At 41.7% G+C, this 14,036-nt stretch overlaps 1 protein-coding gene across 1 annotated transcript in view; it reads right to left on the minus strand.

Annotated features, from left to right (window-relative positions):
* Window positions 1–14,036, minus strand: part of epb41l4a (erythrocyte membrane protein band 4.1 like 4A) — a 99,457-nt gene that overhangs the window by 45,186 nt on the left and 40,235 nt on the right. Inside the window, exons 4-7 of the mRNA XM_071373502.1 lie at window positions 10,180–10,231; window positions 9,959–10,037; window positions 9,407–9,504; window positions 8,691–8,811 (exon numbers count right to left, since the gene is read on the minus strand). Of these exons, the coding sequence (XP_071229603.1) occupies window positions 8,691–8,811; window positions 9,407–9,504; window positions 9,959–10,037; window positions 10,180–10,231 (350 nt within the window). The remainder of the gene's footprint in view (window positions 1–8,690; window positions 8,812–9,406; window positions 9,505–9,958; window positions 10,038–10,179; window positions 10,232–14,036) is intronic.

Consider the following 14,036-nt stretch of genomic DNA (forward strand, 5'->3'; position numbering starts at 1 on the left):
ACATCATTTTCTAGAATTTTCCAAGGTGTTTAAAGGCACAGTCAACTTAGTGTATGTAAACTTCTGACCCACTGGAATTGTGATACAGTGAATTATAATTGAAATAATCTGTCTGTAAACAATTGTTGGAAAAATGACTTGTGTCATGCACAACGTAGATGTCCTAACGGACTTGCCAAAACTATAGTTTGTTAACAAGAAATTTGTGGAGGTGTTGAAAAATGAGTTTTAATGACTCCAACCTAAGTGTACTTCCGACTTCAACTGTACGTGGTGTAACATGAGCTAGTATACACCTACAAGTATACATACCGTAGTGTAACATTATATTGTACAGACTACTTAGTACATCTAGATATCTTTATCTATTCTAAAGCTAAGGGTTTAGAAACATCTAAAGCTAAGAGTTTATAAATATCTGAAGCTAAGAGTTTATAAACATCTAAAGCTAAGAGTTTATAAACATCTAAAGCTAAGAGTTTATAAACATCTGAAGCTAAGAGTTTATAAGCATCTGAAGCTAAGAGTTTATAAGCATCTGAAGCTAAGAGTTTATAAACATCTAAAGCTAAGAGTTTATAAACATCTGAAGCTAAGAGTTTATAAGCATCTGAAGCTAAGAGTTTATAAGCATCTGAAGCTAAGAGTTTATAAACATATAAAGCTAAGAGTTTATAAGCATCTGAAGCTAAGAGTTTATAAGCATCTGAAGCTAAGAGTTTATAAGCATCTGAAGCTAAGAGTTTATAAACATATAAAGCTAAGAGTTTATAAGCATCTGAAGCTAAGAGTTTATATACATCTAAAGCTAAGAGTTTATAAGCATCTGAAGCTAAGAGTTTATAAACATATAAAGCTAAGAGTTTATAAACATATAAAGCTAAGAGTTTATAAGCATCTGAAGCTAAGAGTTTATAAGCATCTGAAGCTAAGAGTTTATAAACATATAAAGCTAAGAGTTTATAAGCATCTGAAGCTAAGAGTTTATAAACATCTAAAGCTAAGAGTTTATAAGCATCTGAAGCTAAGAGTTTATAAACATCTAAAGCTAAGAGTTTATAAGCATCTGAAGCTAAGAGTTTATAAACATATAAAGCTAAGAGTTTATAAACATCTAAAGCTAAGAGTTTATAAACATCTAAAGCTAAGAGTTTATAAACATATAAAGCTAAGAGTTTATAAACATATAAAGCTAAGAGTTTATAAGCATCTGAAGCTAAGAGTTTATAAACATATAAAGCTAAGAGTTTATAAACATCTAAAGCTAAGAGTTTATAAACATCTAAAGCTAAGAGTTTATAAGCATCTAAAGCTAAGAGTTTATAAACATCTAAAGCTAAGAGTTTATAAGCATCTAAAGCTAAGAGTTTATAAACATCTAAAGCTAAGAGTTTATAAACATATAAAGCTAAGAGTTTATAAACATCTGAAGCTAAGAGTTTATAAGCATCTAAAGCTAAGAGTTTATAAACATCTAAAGCTAAGAGTTTATAAACATCTGAAGCTAAGAGTTTATAAACATCTGAAGCTAAGAGTTTATAAACATCTGAAGCTAAGAGTTTATAAACATCTGAAGCTAAGAGTTTATAAACATATAAAGCTAAGAGTTTATAAACATATAAAGCTAAGAGTTTATAAACATATAAAGCTAAGAGTTTATAAACATATAAAGCTAAGAGTTTATAAACATCTAAAGCTAAGAGTTTATAAGCATCTAAAGCTAAGAGTTTATAAACATCTAAAGCTAAGAGTTTATAAACATCTGAAGCTAAGAGTTTATAAACATCTGAAGCTAAGAGTTTATAAACATATAAAGCTAAGAGTTTATAAACATATAAAGCTAAGAGTTTATAAACATATAAAGCTAAGAGTTTATAAGCATCTAAAGCTAAGAGTTTATAAGCATCTAAAGCTAAGAGTTTATAAGCATCTAAAGCTAAGAGTTTATAAACATCTAAAGCTAAGAGTTTATAAACATCTAAAGCTAAGAGTTTATATACATCTAAAGCTAAGAGTTTATATACATCTGAAGCTAAGAGTTTATAAACATCTGAAGCTAAGAGTTTATAAGCATCTGAAGCTAAGAGTTTATAAGCATCTGAAGCTAAGAGTTTATAAGCATCTGAAGCTAAGAGTTTATAAGCATCTGAAGCTAAGAGTTTATAAGCATCTGAAGCTAAGAGTTTATAAACATCTGAAGCTAAGAGTTTATAAACATATAAAGCTAAGAGTTTATAAACATATAAAGCTAAGAGTTTATAAACATATAAAGCTAAGAGTTTATAAACATATAAAGCTAAGAGTTTATAAACATATAAAGCTAAGAGTTTATAAGCATCTAAAGCTAAGAGTTTATAAACATCTAAAGCTAAGAGTTTATAAACATATAAAGCTAAGAGTTTATAAGCATCTAAAGCTAAGAGTTTATAAGCATCTGAAGCTAAGAGTTTATAAACATCTGAAGCTAAGAGTTTATAAACATATAAAGCTAAGAGTTTATAAACATATAAAGCTAAGAGTTTATAAACATATAAAGCTAAGAGTTTATAAACATATAAAGCTAAGAGTTTATAAACATATAAAGCTAAGAGTTTATAAACATATAAAGCTAAGAGTTTATAAGCATCTGAAGCTAAGAGTTTATAAGCATCTGAAGCTAAGAGTTTATAAACATCTAAAGCTAAGAGTTTATAAGCATCTGAAGCTAAGAGTTTATAAACATCTGAAGCTAAGAGTTTATAAGCATCTGAAGCTAAGGGTTTAGAAACAGCCATGTAACAAATTACTAAGTGACTGTTGGGGGAATGCAGTGCAACAAGAGAACACCCCAAATACATGGAAAGTTGATATTTATTGTGTCGTACTTCCCCCCTGATGACAGTATTACAGCAGTGATGGAGAGTTGTTTAACTGTCATGAATCCCCCAGTCTAATAAACAGTAAATCTAACATGATGATCTACCTGGTCAACAACAGAGGTAATATAGGTAGTGAGATTATAGCTAGAGTGTTTTAGAGTACTGTATGCAGTCTGGACAGATACAAGACAATGGATTCACTCTGAAGTGGCAACACTGAGATAAATATGCTACATATAATAATAATAATAAGGACCTACAATACAAGTCATCTTACATGCCAGACTTAATGTTCAGCGACAGACTTGTCTGGTCCCACGAGACTACAATAAAATATACTCAAATTAAACCAATACACCTTTCAAAAACGTACATAACATACTTTCACCCCTCCTCATCTAGTCAGTAATGCTTTTTCTACGTTCCTATTTCTTAATTAACATTCCATGTGAGATAATGTTCAACTAGGTTGTGGACTGGGTTATGTATCTCCTATTACTCATTAACTACAATATCATACAGAGAGAATCATGTTTAAAAACCAAACACATGCAGTCTAGGAGGCCACAGGTATGGAGCAACTCCCTGTGCTTTGCTGAGTACATACAATATGTTTATCGAGAGTGAACCGTGTACCAACTGCCAACTGAGTCTACAATATGGTGAAAATATCTATGAATGTGGATAAAGGGTGATGGTATTACTGTATGTATCGTGCAACCCATACTGTAATCTCTGGACTATAAGCAGTGTGTCTGCAGTGTAAACTCTGGCTTTGGTAAGCTTCATATACTGTGCCAACATCTCCCTCCTACTGTTAGAGGTGGACCCTCCCTCCCTCCTCCTCCTCCTCCTCCTCTCCCCTCTCCACTCTCCACTCTCGAGCCGTATCATTGATCTCCTGATCACACACATTAGTAACACAGAGACTCATTCAGCCTGCTCAAGTGTGACCCCTAGATCACCTCACACCTCTCCTTCTCCTCTTCTTCCACTCTTCCTCCTCCATCCATACCCTGAAGACAATCTGATCCTTCGCTCCCTCTTCTTTCCCAGTACATTTTGGATTCTGTTCACATGTTCTTTATAAGCGGCCGGGCCAGGGCTGAGATGATTGTCGGTATAAATGCGGTTAGGTGGTGAGTGGCTTGGAACGGGGAGTTATTAACGGACACTTCGGGGTGGGCAGGCTGAGGCAGGAGCTCCATGGAGCTGTGACAAAATGGGCAGGGAAAGGGACAGGGACACTCATCCCTCCGTTTGGCCCCATGTCTGCCTGCCTGGCTGTGTGTGTGTGTTTGGTTGGCCTCATGTCTTCCCGCTGCTGCCTGTCAGAATGAGGCCACCTGGACGGACGAGGCAGGAATAGGAAGTGGAAGAGAGTCGGAGAGCAACAGATATGTGACAAGGGGTGTGGTGCTGGGTGCTCACTCTACATAGCAGATCACAGAGAGATTGACATCCACAGGCTCTTGAGAAAACTACATCTGTCTCATTGTATCTACCTCTCCCTCCCCCTTCCCCCCTCCCTCCCTACCACTCCTTCTATCTCTCTTTTCCTCCCTCTGCCTCTCCTCTTTTCATATTGCAGTCGCTCTCTCCTTAATTTTGGGTCAGTCACAGTGGTCAGGTATTCTGCCACTGTGTACTCTGAAATCGCATTCTAGTTTGCTCAGTTTTTTTGTTAATTCTATCCAATGTGTTAAATTATTCTCTTTTTGTTTCTCATGATTTGGTTGGGTCTAATTGCATTGCTGTCGTGGGGCTCTGTTGGATCTGTTTGTGTTTGTGAACAGAGCCCCAGAACCAGCTTGCTTAGGGGACTCTTCTCCAGGTTTATCTCTCTGTAGATGATAGCTATGTTATGAAAGGTTTGGAAATCATTTCCTTTTAGGTGGTTGTAGAAATTAATGTCTCTTTTCTGGATTTTTATAATTAGCGGGTATCAGCCTAATTCTGCTCTGCATGCATTATTTGGTGATTTACGTTATAAACGGAGGATATTTTTGCAGAATTCTGCATGCAGAGTCTCAATTTGGTGTTTGTCCCATTTTGTGAAATCTTGGTTGGTGAGCGGAGACCCCCGAATTTTATGTTATCTTTTGATGGCATAGAATGCCCTTCTTGCCTTGTCTCTCAGATCGTTCACAGCTTTGTGGAAATAACCTGTGATGCTGATGTATAGGCCGGGGTATGTATAGTTTCTTTGTGTGCACTAGAACAAAAGTGTCTAGATGGAATTTATATTCGTGGTCCTGGCAACTGGACCTTTTTTGTAACACTATTTTTGTCTTATTGAGATTTACTGTCAGGGCCCAGGTCTCTCTTTTTCCCGCTCCCTCTGTCTGTCTTCCTCTCTCTTTTCCCCTCCTCTGTCCAATACCACGAGAGAGAGAGAGAGAGAGAGAGAGAGAGAGAGAGAGAGAGAGAGAGAGAGAGAGAGAGAGAGAGAGAGAGAGAGAGAGAGAGAGAGAGAGAGAGAGAGAGAGAGAGAGAGAGAGAGAGAGAGAGAGAGAGAGAGAGAGAGAGAGAGAGAGAGAGAGAGAGAGAGAGAGAGAGAGAGAGAGAGAGAGAGAGAGAGAGAGAGAGAGAGAGAGAGAGAGAGAGAGAGAGAGAGAGAGAGAGAGAGAGAGAGAGAGAGAGAGAGAGAGACTTGGTCATTGATAGCTGCATGACATATTGAACCGTTTCACTTCTTACTGAGGACAGTGTTGTCTTTCTCAGCAACATTAATGGGATTCATGGTCATAGACTAAGACCTTTCAGGACTTATGGGGTTGACACTGTAAAAAGAACTGTAATGTATATGATATGTAATAATAGGACTGTCTGAGAAGAGAAACCCTATAGGTTTTTTGATTTTAGTAAATCATTTTTACTCCTTTTTCTCCCCAATTTCGTGGTATCCAATTGGAAGTTACAGTCTTGTACCATCGCTGTAACTCCTGTACGGACTGGGGAGAGGCGAAGGTAGAGAGCCATACGTCCTCCGAAACACGACACCGCAAAGCCGCACTGCTTCTTCACACACTGCTCGTTTAATCCGGAAGACAGCTACACCAATGTGTTGGAGGAAACACCGTACAGCTGGCAAACGAAGCCAGCGTGCATGTGCCCGGCTCGCCACAAGGAGTCGCTAGAGCGTGATGGGACAAGGACATCCCGGCAGGACAAACCCTCCTCTAACCAGGACGACGTGGGCCAATTGTGCCCCGCCTAATGGGTCTCCCAGTAGCGGCCGGCTGCGACACAGCCTGGGATCGAACCCAGGTCTGTAGTGACGCCTCAAGCACTGCGATGCATCCCTATATACCACAACAGCGCTGTTGGTCATCCTTCCACCCATACAGCTCTGTTGGTCATCCCTATACCCCAACAGCCTTGTAGGTCATCCCTATACCACTACAGCCCTGTCAGTCATCCCTATACCCCTACAGCTCTGTCGGTCATCCCTATACCCCTACAGCTCTGTCAGTCATCCCTATACCCCTACAGCTCTGTCGGTCATCCCTATACCCCTACAGCTCTGTTGGTCAATCTATACCCCTACAGCTCTGTTGGTCAATTTATACCCCTACAGCTCTGTTGGTCCCACCTCTACCCCTACAGCTCTGTTGGTCAATCTATACCCCTACAGCTCTGTTGATCATCCCTATACCCCTACAGCTCTGTTGGTCATCCCTATACCCCTACAGCTCTGTTGGTCATCGCTATACCCCTACAGCTCTGTCGGTCATCCCTATACCCCTACAGCTCTGTCAGTCATCCCTATACCCCTACAGCTCTGTTGGTCATCCCTATACCCCTATAGCCCTGTCAGTCATCCCTATACCCCTACAGCTCTGTCGTCATCCCTCTACCCTACAGCTCTGTTGGTCAATCTATACCCCTACAGCTCTGTTGGTCATCCCAATACCCCTACAGCTCTGTTGGTCAATCGATACCCTTACAGCTCTGTTGGTCATCCCTATACCCCTACAGCTCTGTTGGTCAATCGATACCCTTACAGCTCTGTTGATCATCCCTCTACCCCGACAGCTCTGTTGGTCAATCTGTACCCCTACAGCTCTGTCGGTCATCCCTATACCCAAACAGGTCTGTTGGTCAATCTATACCCCTACAGCTCTGTCGTCATCCCTCTACCCCTACAGCTCTGTTGGTCAATCTATACCCCTACAGCTTTGTTGGTCATCCCTATACCCCTACAGCTCTGTTGGTCAATTTATACCCCTACAGCTCTGTCGGTCATCCCTATACCCCTACAGCTCTGTCGGTCATCCCTATACCCCTACAGCTCTGTTGGTCATCCCAATACCTCTAAAGCACTGTTGGTCATCCCTATACCCCTACAGCTCTGTTGTTCAATCTTTACCCCAACAGCTCTGTTGGTCATCCCTATACCCCTACAGCTCTGTTAGTCATCCCTCTACCTCTACAGCTCTGTTTGGTCAATCTATACCCCTACAGCTCTGTAGGTCATCCCTCTTCCCCTACAGCTCTGTCGACATCCATCTACCCCTACAGCACTGTTGGTCATCCCTATACCCCTACAGCTCTGTTGGTCAATCTATACCCCTACAGCTCTGTTTGTCATCCCTATACCCCTACAGCTCTGTTGGTCAATCTATACCCCTACAGCTCTGTCGGTCATCCCTATATCCCTACAGCTCTGTTGGTCATCCCTCTACCCCTACTAAGTTATTAATACACCCCGAGAGACTGACTAAGTTATTAATACCCCACCAGAGACTGACGAGGTTATTAATACACCACCAGAGACTGACTACATTGTTAATACACCACCAGAGACTGACTACATTGTTAATACACCACGAGAGACTGACTAAGTTATTAATACACTACCAGAGACTGACTACGTTACTAATACACCACCAGAGATTGACTAAGTTATTAATACACCACCAGAGACTGACTACGTTATTAATACACCACCAGAGACTGACTACGTTACTAATACACCACCAGAGACTGACTAAGTTATTAATACACCACCAGAGACTGACTAAGTTATTAATACACCACCAGAGACTGACTACGTTACTAATACACCACCAGAGACTGACTAAGTAATTAATACACCACCCGAGACTGACTACGTTATTAATACACCACCAGAGACTGACTACATTATTAATACACCACCAGAGACTGACTACGTTACTAATACACCACCAGAGACTGACTAAGTAATTAATACACCACCCGAGACTGACTACGTTATTAATACACCACCAGAGACTGACTACATTATTAATACACCGCCAGAGACTGACTAAGTAATTAATACACCACCAGACTGACTACGTTATTAATACACCACCAGAGACTGACTACGTTATTAATACACCACCAGAGACTGACTACGTTATTAATACACCACCAGAGACTGACTAAGTAATTAATACACCGCCAGAGACTGACTACGTTATTAATACACCACCAGAGACTGACTACATTATTAATACACCACCAGAGACTGACTACGTTATTAATACACCACCAGAGACTGGTACTAAAGTTATTAATAAACCACCAAAGACTGACTAAGTATTTAATACACCACAGGGACTGACTGCACAACCCAGACACTGTAACACTGTACAGTATCAGTGTTACAGTGTCTGGGTTGTCCAACAGTTGGATTACATCTGACGTATAGTACAGTGGAGAGAGGGGAACCTGTTATGAGGGGATTAGACTGGGATTAGGGATTGGGCTGGTTGTCAGAGAGGTCGCAGAGAGGTTGCAGAGAGGAAAGAAGGGGAGAAGAGAGGAGGAGAGGAGAGAGAAGAGAGGAGAGGGCTGCCTTACATGACAGTTTTGTGGATTGTCTCGATGGCGTGCTCCAGTTCCTCTTTCTGGTCCGGGACAAAGCGGTACTCTGACACGTATCCCGACACATGTTTGTACGGGTCGTAGTCGCCAAGCTCGGCTGGAGAGAAATAGTGAAAGAAAGACACATGAGCACAGGCATACACACACGCACACACACACATTTTGACTGTGTGAGAGATCACATAATACAAGGAACAGTGGCATCACATAATACTAATCTCTATTTTTATTAACTATTTATACCTCTGTCTGTCTGTCTGTCTGTCTGTCTGTCTGTCTGTCTGTCTGTCTGTCTCTCACTCTTTTCTCTCGCCGTCTCTCTCGCTATCTCTCTCTCGCTATCTCTCTCTCTGCCCCTCTCTCTTTGCGTCTCTCTCTCTGTGTGTCTCTCTCTCTCTCTGTGTGTCTCTCTCTCTCTCTGTGTGTCTCTCTCTCTCTCTGTGTGTCTCTCTCTCTCTCTGTGTGTCTCTCTCTCTGTGTGTCTCTCTCTCTCTGCCTCTCTCTCTGCCCCTCTCTCTCATCCTTTCTCTCTCTGCCTCTCTCTCTCTGCCTCTCTCTCTCTGCCTCGCTCTTTCTGCCTCGCTCTTTCTGCCTCTCTCTTTCTGCCTCGCTCTTTCTGCCTCTCTCTTTCTGCCTCGCTCTTTCTGCCTCGCTCTTTCTGCCTCGCTCTTTCTGCCTCTGTGTGTACTCACACTGTATGGCCAGAGCAGCCAGCTGGGCGCTGATGTCGAGGGGACAGGGGATTCTGCCCTGTAGTACGTCCTGCTTCACCTGCAGGAAGAACTGATACCTACAGTACCCAGAGACACACACACACACATCCATATAGCACATGAAACACAGTACAAGCTATTTCATATTGTCATAGATAAGGACATAACCTGTAGTCTGCATGTAATCTTTTATACTGTATGTGATGCTGTGAAGGCCAATTCAATAAAAAGTAGGGAGATGATAACACTGTTGTGTGACTGGATGATTGGTTAATGATATACTGTTTAGCAGGGGTAGGCAACCCTGGTCCTGGAGACACTTCATGTTTTTTTAATGGACCTGGAAGACCAGGTGTGTTGAATTTAGGCAATCCCTGAACTGATCAATTAGCTCAGTTGGTCAGGTGTGGTGCCTAGTTGGTACAAAATCCTGCAGTACCTGCGGTACTCCAGGAACAGCGTTGACTACCTCTGATATATAGCATAGCACAATGATATTATCTGGAGAAATCTAGAAATCTAAATATATACCTTGTTATTTCTTCTTTTAGCTTGCAGGGATTTTCAGCGTAAAATTTGACCCCAAAATAGAGTGTGTATGGAGGCCCTTCTGAGAGAGAGACAGAGAGAGAGAGAGAGAAAGATAGAGAGAAAGAGACAGAGAGAGATTTCAGCAGCAGCAAACTCTCTGTATCCAAACAGCTGAGAGGCTTTCAACTCAACTGAATGCAGAGAAAGGAAGAGATACTTACTTGTTATTAAATCTTTGTGTTCTGAAAGGGTTTTCGAGGGGTCTAGCCAATACTGCAAACAAAAAACACAGAGAAGACATTCAAATGACATACAAAAATGACAGCCATAATGATTATTTGTTTACATAAGTAGTATCATACGTAATATACAATATGTAACTAGTAGCCTATGTGTACATTAACAAATACAGAATGTACTGTAACAAGCTATCTTGAGCATGAGTATTCAGTAATCTCGGTTAACCCAGAACTAAAGTATTGCGTAATGGGTCAGATGCTTGATTAAGTTCTGGGTCCATAAGAGTTAAGAGAAGAGGTCAAATGAGGATCAGAACTACAACGAAGCGATCCACCCTTTCTCTTTGCAAGTCTGTGTGCCAAATGTCTCATCCCCTTCCAAAATTCGAAAGATGCTAATACCTGTGAAATCGTGATTTGTCCAAATAACCAGTGACGAAAAACACAAGCACAGGAACTAATGCTGCTGATCTCACACATCCCGTTGTATCATGACAGATATACCGTACCCTTTATGTTTACATAGTCTGTCCATGAGAGATTCAGTATTCAGTAATTGGCTGGAAGAAATGGAGAAATGCACTTTTATGTAAAGTCATGGCTGAGTGGTGTATGCAGTGTGTGCGTGTGTGTGTGTGTGAATGTAGTATAGTTTAGTGTGCAGTCAGTGTATTGGACGGGACTCAGGCAGCTCCAGAGAGGGACGTTTAGTCATGCTAACTCTGGCATAATACTGAAGCCGCATTAAAACCAACTTTAATAAATGGTCTCGTTAAAAAGGAGTGTGAGTCATTCAAATCTGCATCAGTAAAACATGGATTTTAAACAGGTCACAGCATGCTACCACAGAGGCAAAAATCAAACACATGAAGCTTCTTCTTTATTGGCTTCTATTCATTATCTTATACTGTACTGGTATTTTGGAATTGCGATCTATTTTTTATCTCGTTGGACCTCTGGCTCTCACGTCAATGAACATCTGATTTGGGAACATTCCTGCAAGACTGCCTGGGTTACTGTGCACAATTTCCTTATATCACGTTGATGATGGACATTAAATTATCATATATACAGTACCAGTCAAAAGTTTGGACACACCTACTCATCCCAAGGTTTTTCTTTATTTTGACTATTTGCTACATTGTAGAATAATAGTGAATACATCAAAACTATGAAATAACACATACGGAATCATGTAGTAACCAAAACAGTGTTAAACAAAATAAATTTGAGAAACTTCAAAGTAGCCACCCTCTGTCTTGATGACAGCTGTGCACACTCTAGGTAAGTCAGTTAAGAACAAATTCTTATTTACAATGACGGCCAAACCCTAACCAGGCCAATTGTGCGCCGACCTATGGGACTCCCGATCACGACCGGTTGTGATACAGCCTGGGATCGACCCAGGGTCGGTAGTGACACCTCTAGCTGTGATACAGCCCGGGATCGACCCAGGGTCGGTAGTGACACCTCTAGCTGTGATACAGCCCGGGATCGACCCAGAGTCGGTAGTGACACCTCTAGCTGTGATACAGCCCGGGATCGACCCAGGGTCGGTAGTGACACCTCTAGCTGTGATACAGCCCGGGATCGACCCAGGGTCGGTAGTGACACCTCTAGCTGTGATACAGCCCGGGATCGACCCAGGGTCGGTAGTGACACCTCTAGCTGTGATACAGCCCGGGATCGACCCAGGGTCGGTAGTGATACCTCTAGCTGTGATACAGCCCGGGATCGACCCAGGGTCGGTAGTGACACCTCTAGCTGTGATACAGCCCGGGATCGACCCAGGGTCGGTAGCTGTGATAAAGTACCTTAGACCGCTGCGCCGCTCGGGAGCCCACAAAAGCTCTGAAGACATGTACATTACATACAATGACCCTATGTGACAATAGACATAAACAGTGTGTAGGTCTCCATATTCATGTGTTTATCACTGGTTACAGCAGCTACTGCGCTGTGGTGTCTATTTGTGGGATGTTGTCGAGCTTCTTATGATCATGAATGCAAACTGCTATTTTTAAATCATTGTTGTGGAGGTCATTGTGAATGCGAACTGCAATTTTCAAATCATTGTTGTGGAGGTCATTGTGAATGCTAACTGCTATTTTCAAATCTTTATTTGCAGTGTTGTCACAGTGACGCCTTGCTTTGCTGTGATATTGTATCAGAGCTCCCAATGTCATTGCAGCTCATGCTTCTCCTGGGAGCCATCGGTACAGACAGATCGACAACAATGTTTCTCTTCCTCTGTTTTTTAACAACTTAACACGGTGAAAAAACACAGTGATAAACAACAGTCTGTTCACTTCACATCGGCATCAGACACCGGCAGCAAACATTCAAAACAAACGTGAGTGCCTTTGTTCACACAGTTCACACGAAACAGCATAAGGACTCAGCTCTTTTAAAAATGAGACTGAAATAAATATTATTATTCGCTCAATGTTTTATGCTTTAGCTTGACTGTAGGGCATGGTAGCTGATATCGTGTTACGGAACTGCTTACATTTCTACTATAAATGAATAGCACCGCACCCCTTGCATGAAGAAACAGCTTCAAGTCCTGTTTTATATGCATTCCATATATTTGTATGTGAATTTCTGGTGATGTTTCTACTAGCCAAGCTGAAGATGGAAATTGTTAGAGGAGGGGAAGAGTCTGTGGACTGAATCTTTGGATTCTCTGGCATGCTGGGGCATGGAGATGAATAAATGTTAGCGTAATGAGGTAGGCTAGACTAGGATAACCTATTTCAGACTAAAGTAGGTCACTGAAAGATGCTGTGTGGTGCACCCTCGCCATTCCCTCCCACCTAAATCCTCACCCCACCACACTACAGATGGGCACCAGGGCCGTGTTCATTAGGGCACATCATAGCAAAATGTATCAAAAAGTTTTTAATGGAAAATAGAAAACAAGTGTTTCTCATTGGACAAGTTCAAGTAGTCCCTCCCTGTTTCAAAGCAATTCAAATGTTATTTGTCACATGCGACGAATACAACAGGTGTAGACCTTAGAGTGAAATGCTTACTTACAAGCCCTTAACCAAAGCTGTTTTAAGAAAAATACCTAAAAAAAATAAATAAATAAAAGTAACAAATTATTAAAGAGCAGCAGTAAAATAACAATAGCGAGGCTCTATAGAGGTGGTACCGGTACAGAGTCAATTTGCGGGGGCACCGGTTAGTCGAGGTAATTGAGGTAATATGTATATGTACATGTAGGTAGAGTTATTAAAGTGACTATGCATAGATAATAAACAGAGAGTAGCAGCAGCGTAAAAGAGAGGTGGGGGGGAAATGCAAATAGTCTGGGTAGCCATTTGATTAGATGTTCAGGAGTCTTATGGCTTGGGGGTAGAAGCTGTTAAGAAGCCTCTTGGACCTAGACTTGGCGCTCCGGTACCGCTTGCCGTGCGGTAGCAGAGAGAACAGTATATGACTAGGGTGGCTGGAGACTTTGACCATTTTTAGGGCCTTCCTCTGACACAGCCTGGTATAGAGGTCCTGGATGGCAGGAAGCTTGGCCCCAGTGATGTACTGGGCTGTACATGCTACACACTTTAGTGCCTTGCGGTCGGAGGCCGAACAGTTGCCATACCAGGCAGTGATGCAACCAGTCAGGATGCTCTCGATGGTGCAGCTGTAGAACGTTTTGACGATCTGAGGACCCATGCCAAATCTTTTCAGTCTCCTGAGGGGGAATAGGTTTTGTCGTGCCCTCTTCACGACTGTCCTGGGGTGCATGGACCATGTTAGTTTGTTGGTGATATGGACACCAAGGAACTTGGAAGTTCTCAACCTGCTCCACTACTGCCCCGTCGATGAGAATGGGG

The sequence above is a fragment of the Salvelinus alpinus genome, chromosome 1 (genome assembly GCF_045679555.1).
Source record: "Salvelinus alpinus chromosome 1, SLU_Salpinus.1, whole genome shotgun sequence".
Lineage (NCBI taxonomy): Eukaryota > Metazoa > Chordata > Actinopteri > Salmoniformes > Salmonidae > Salvelinus > Salvelinus alpinus.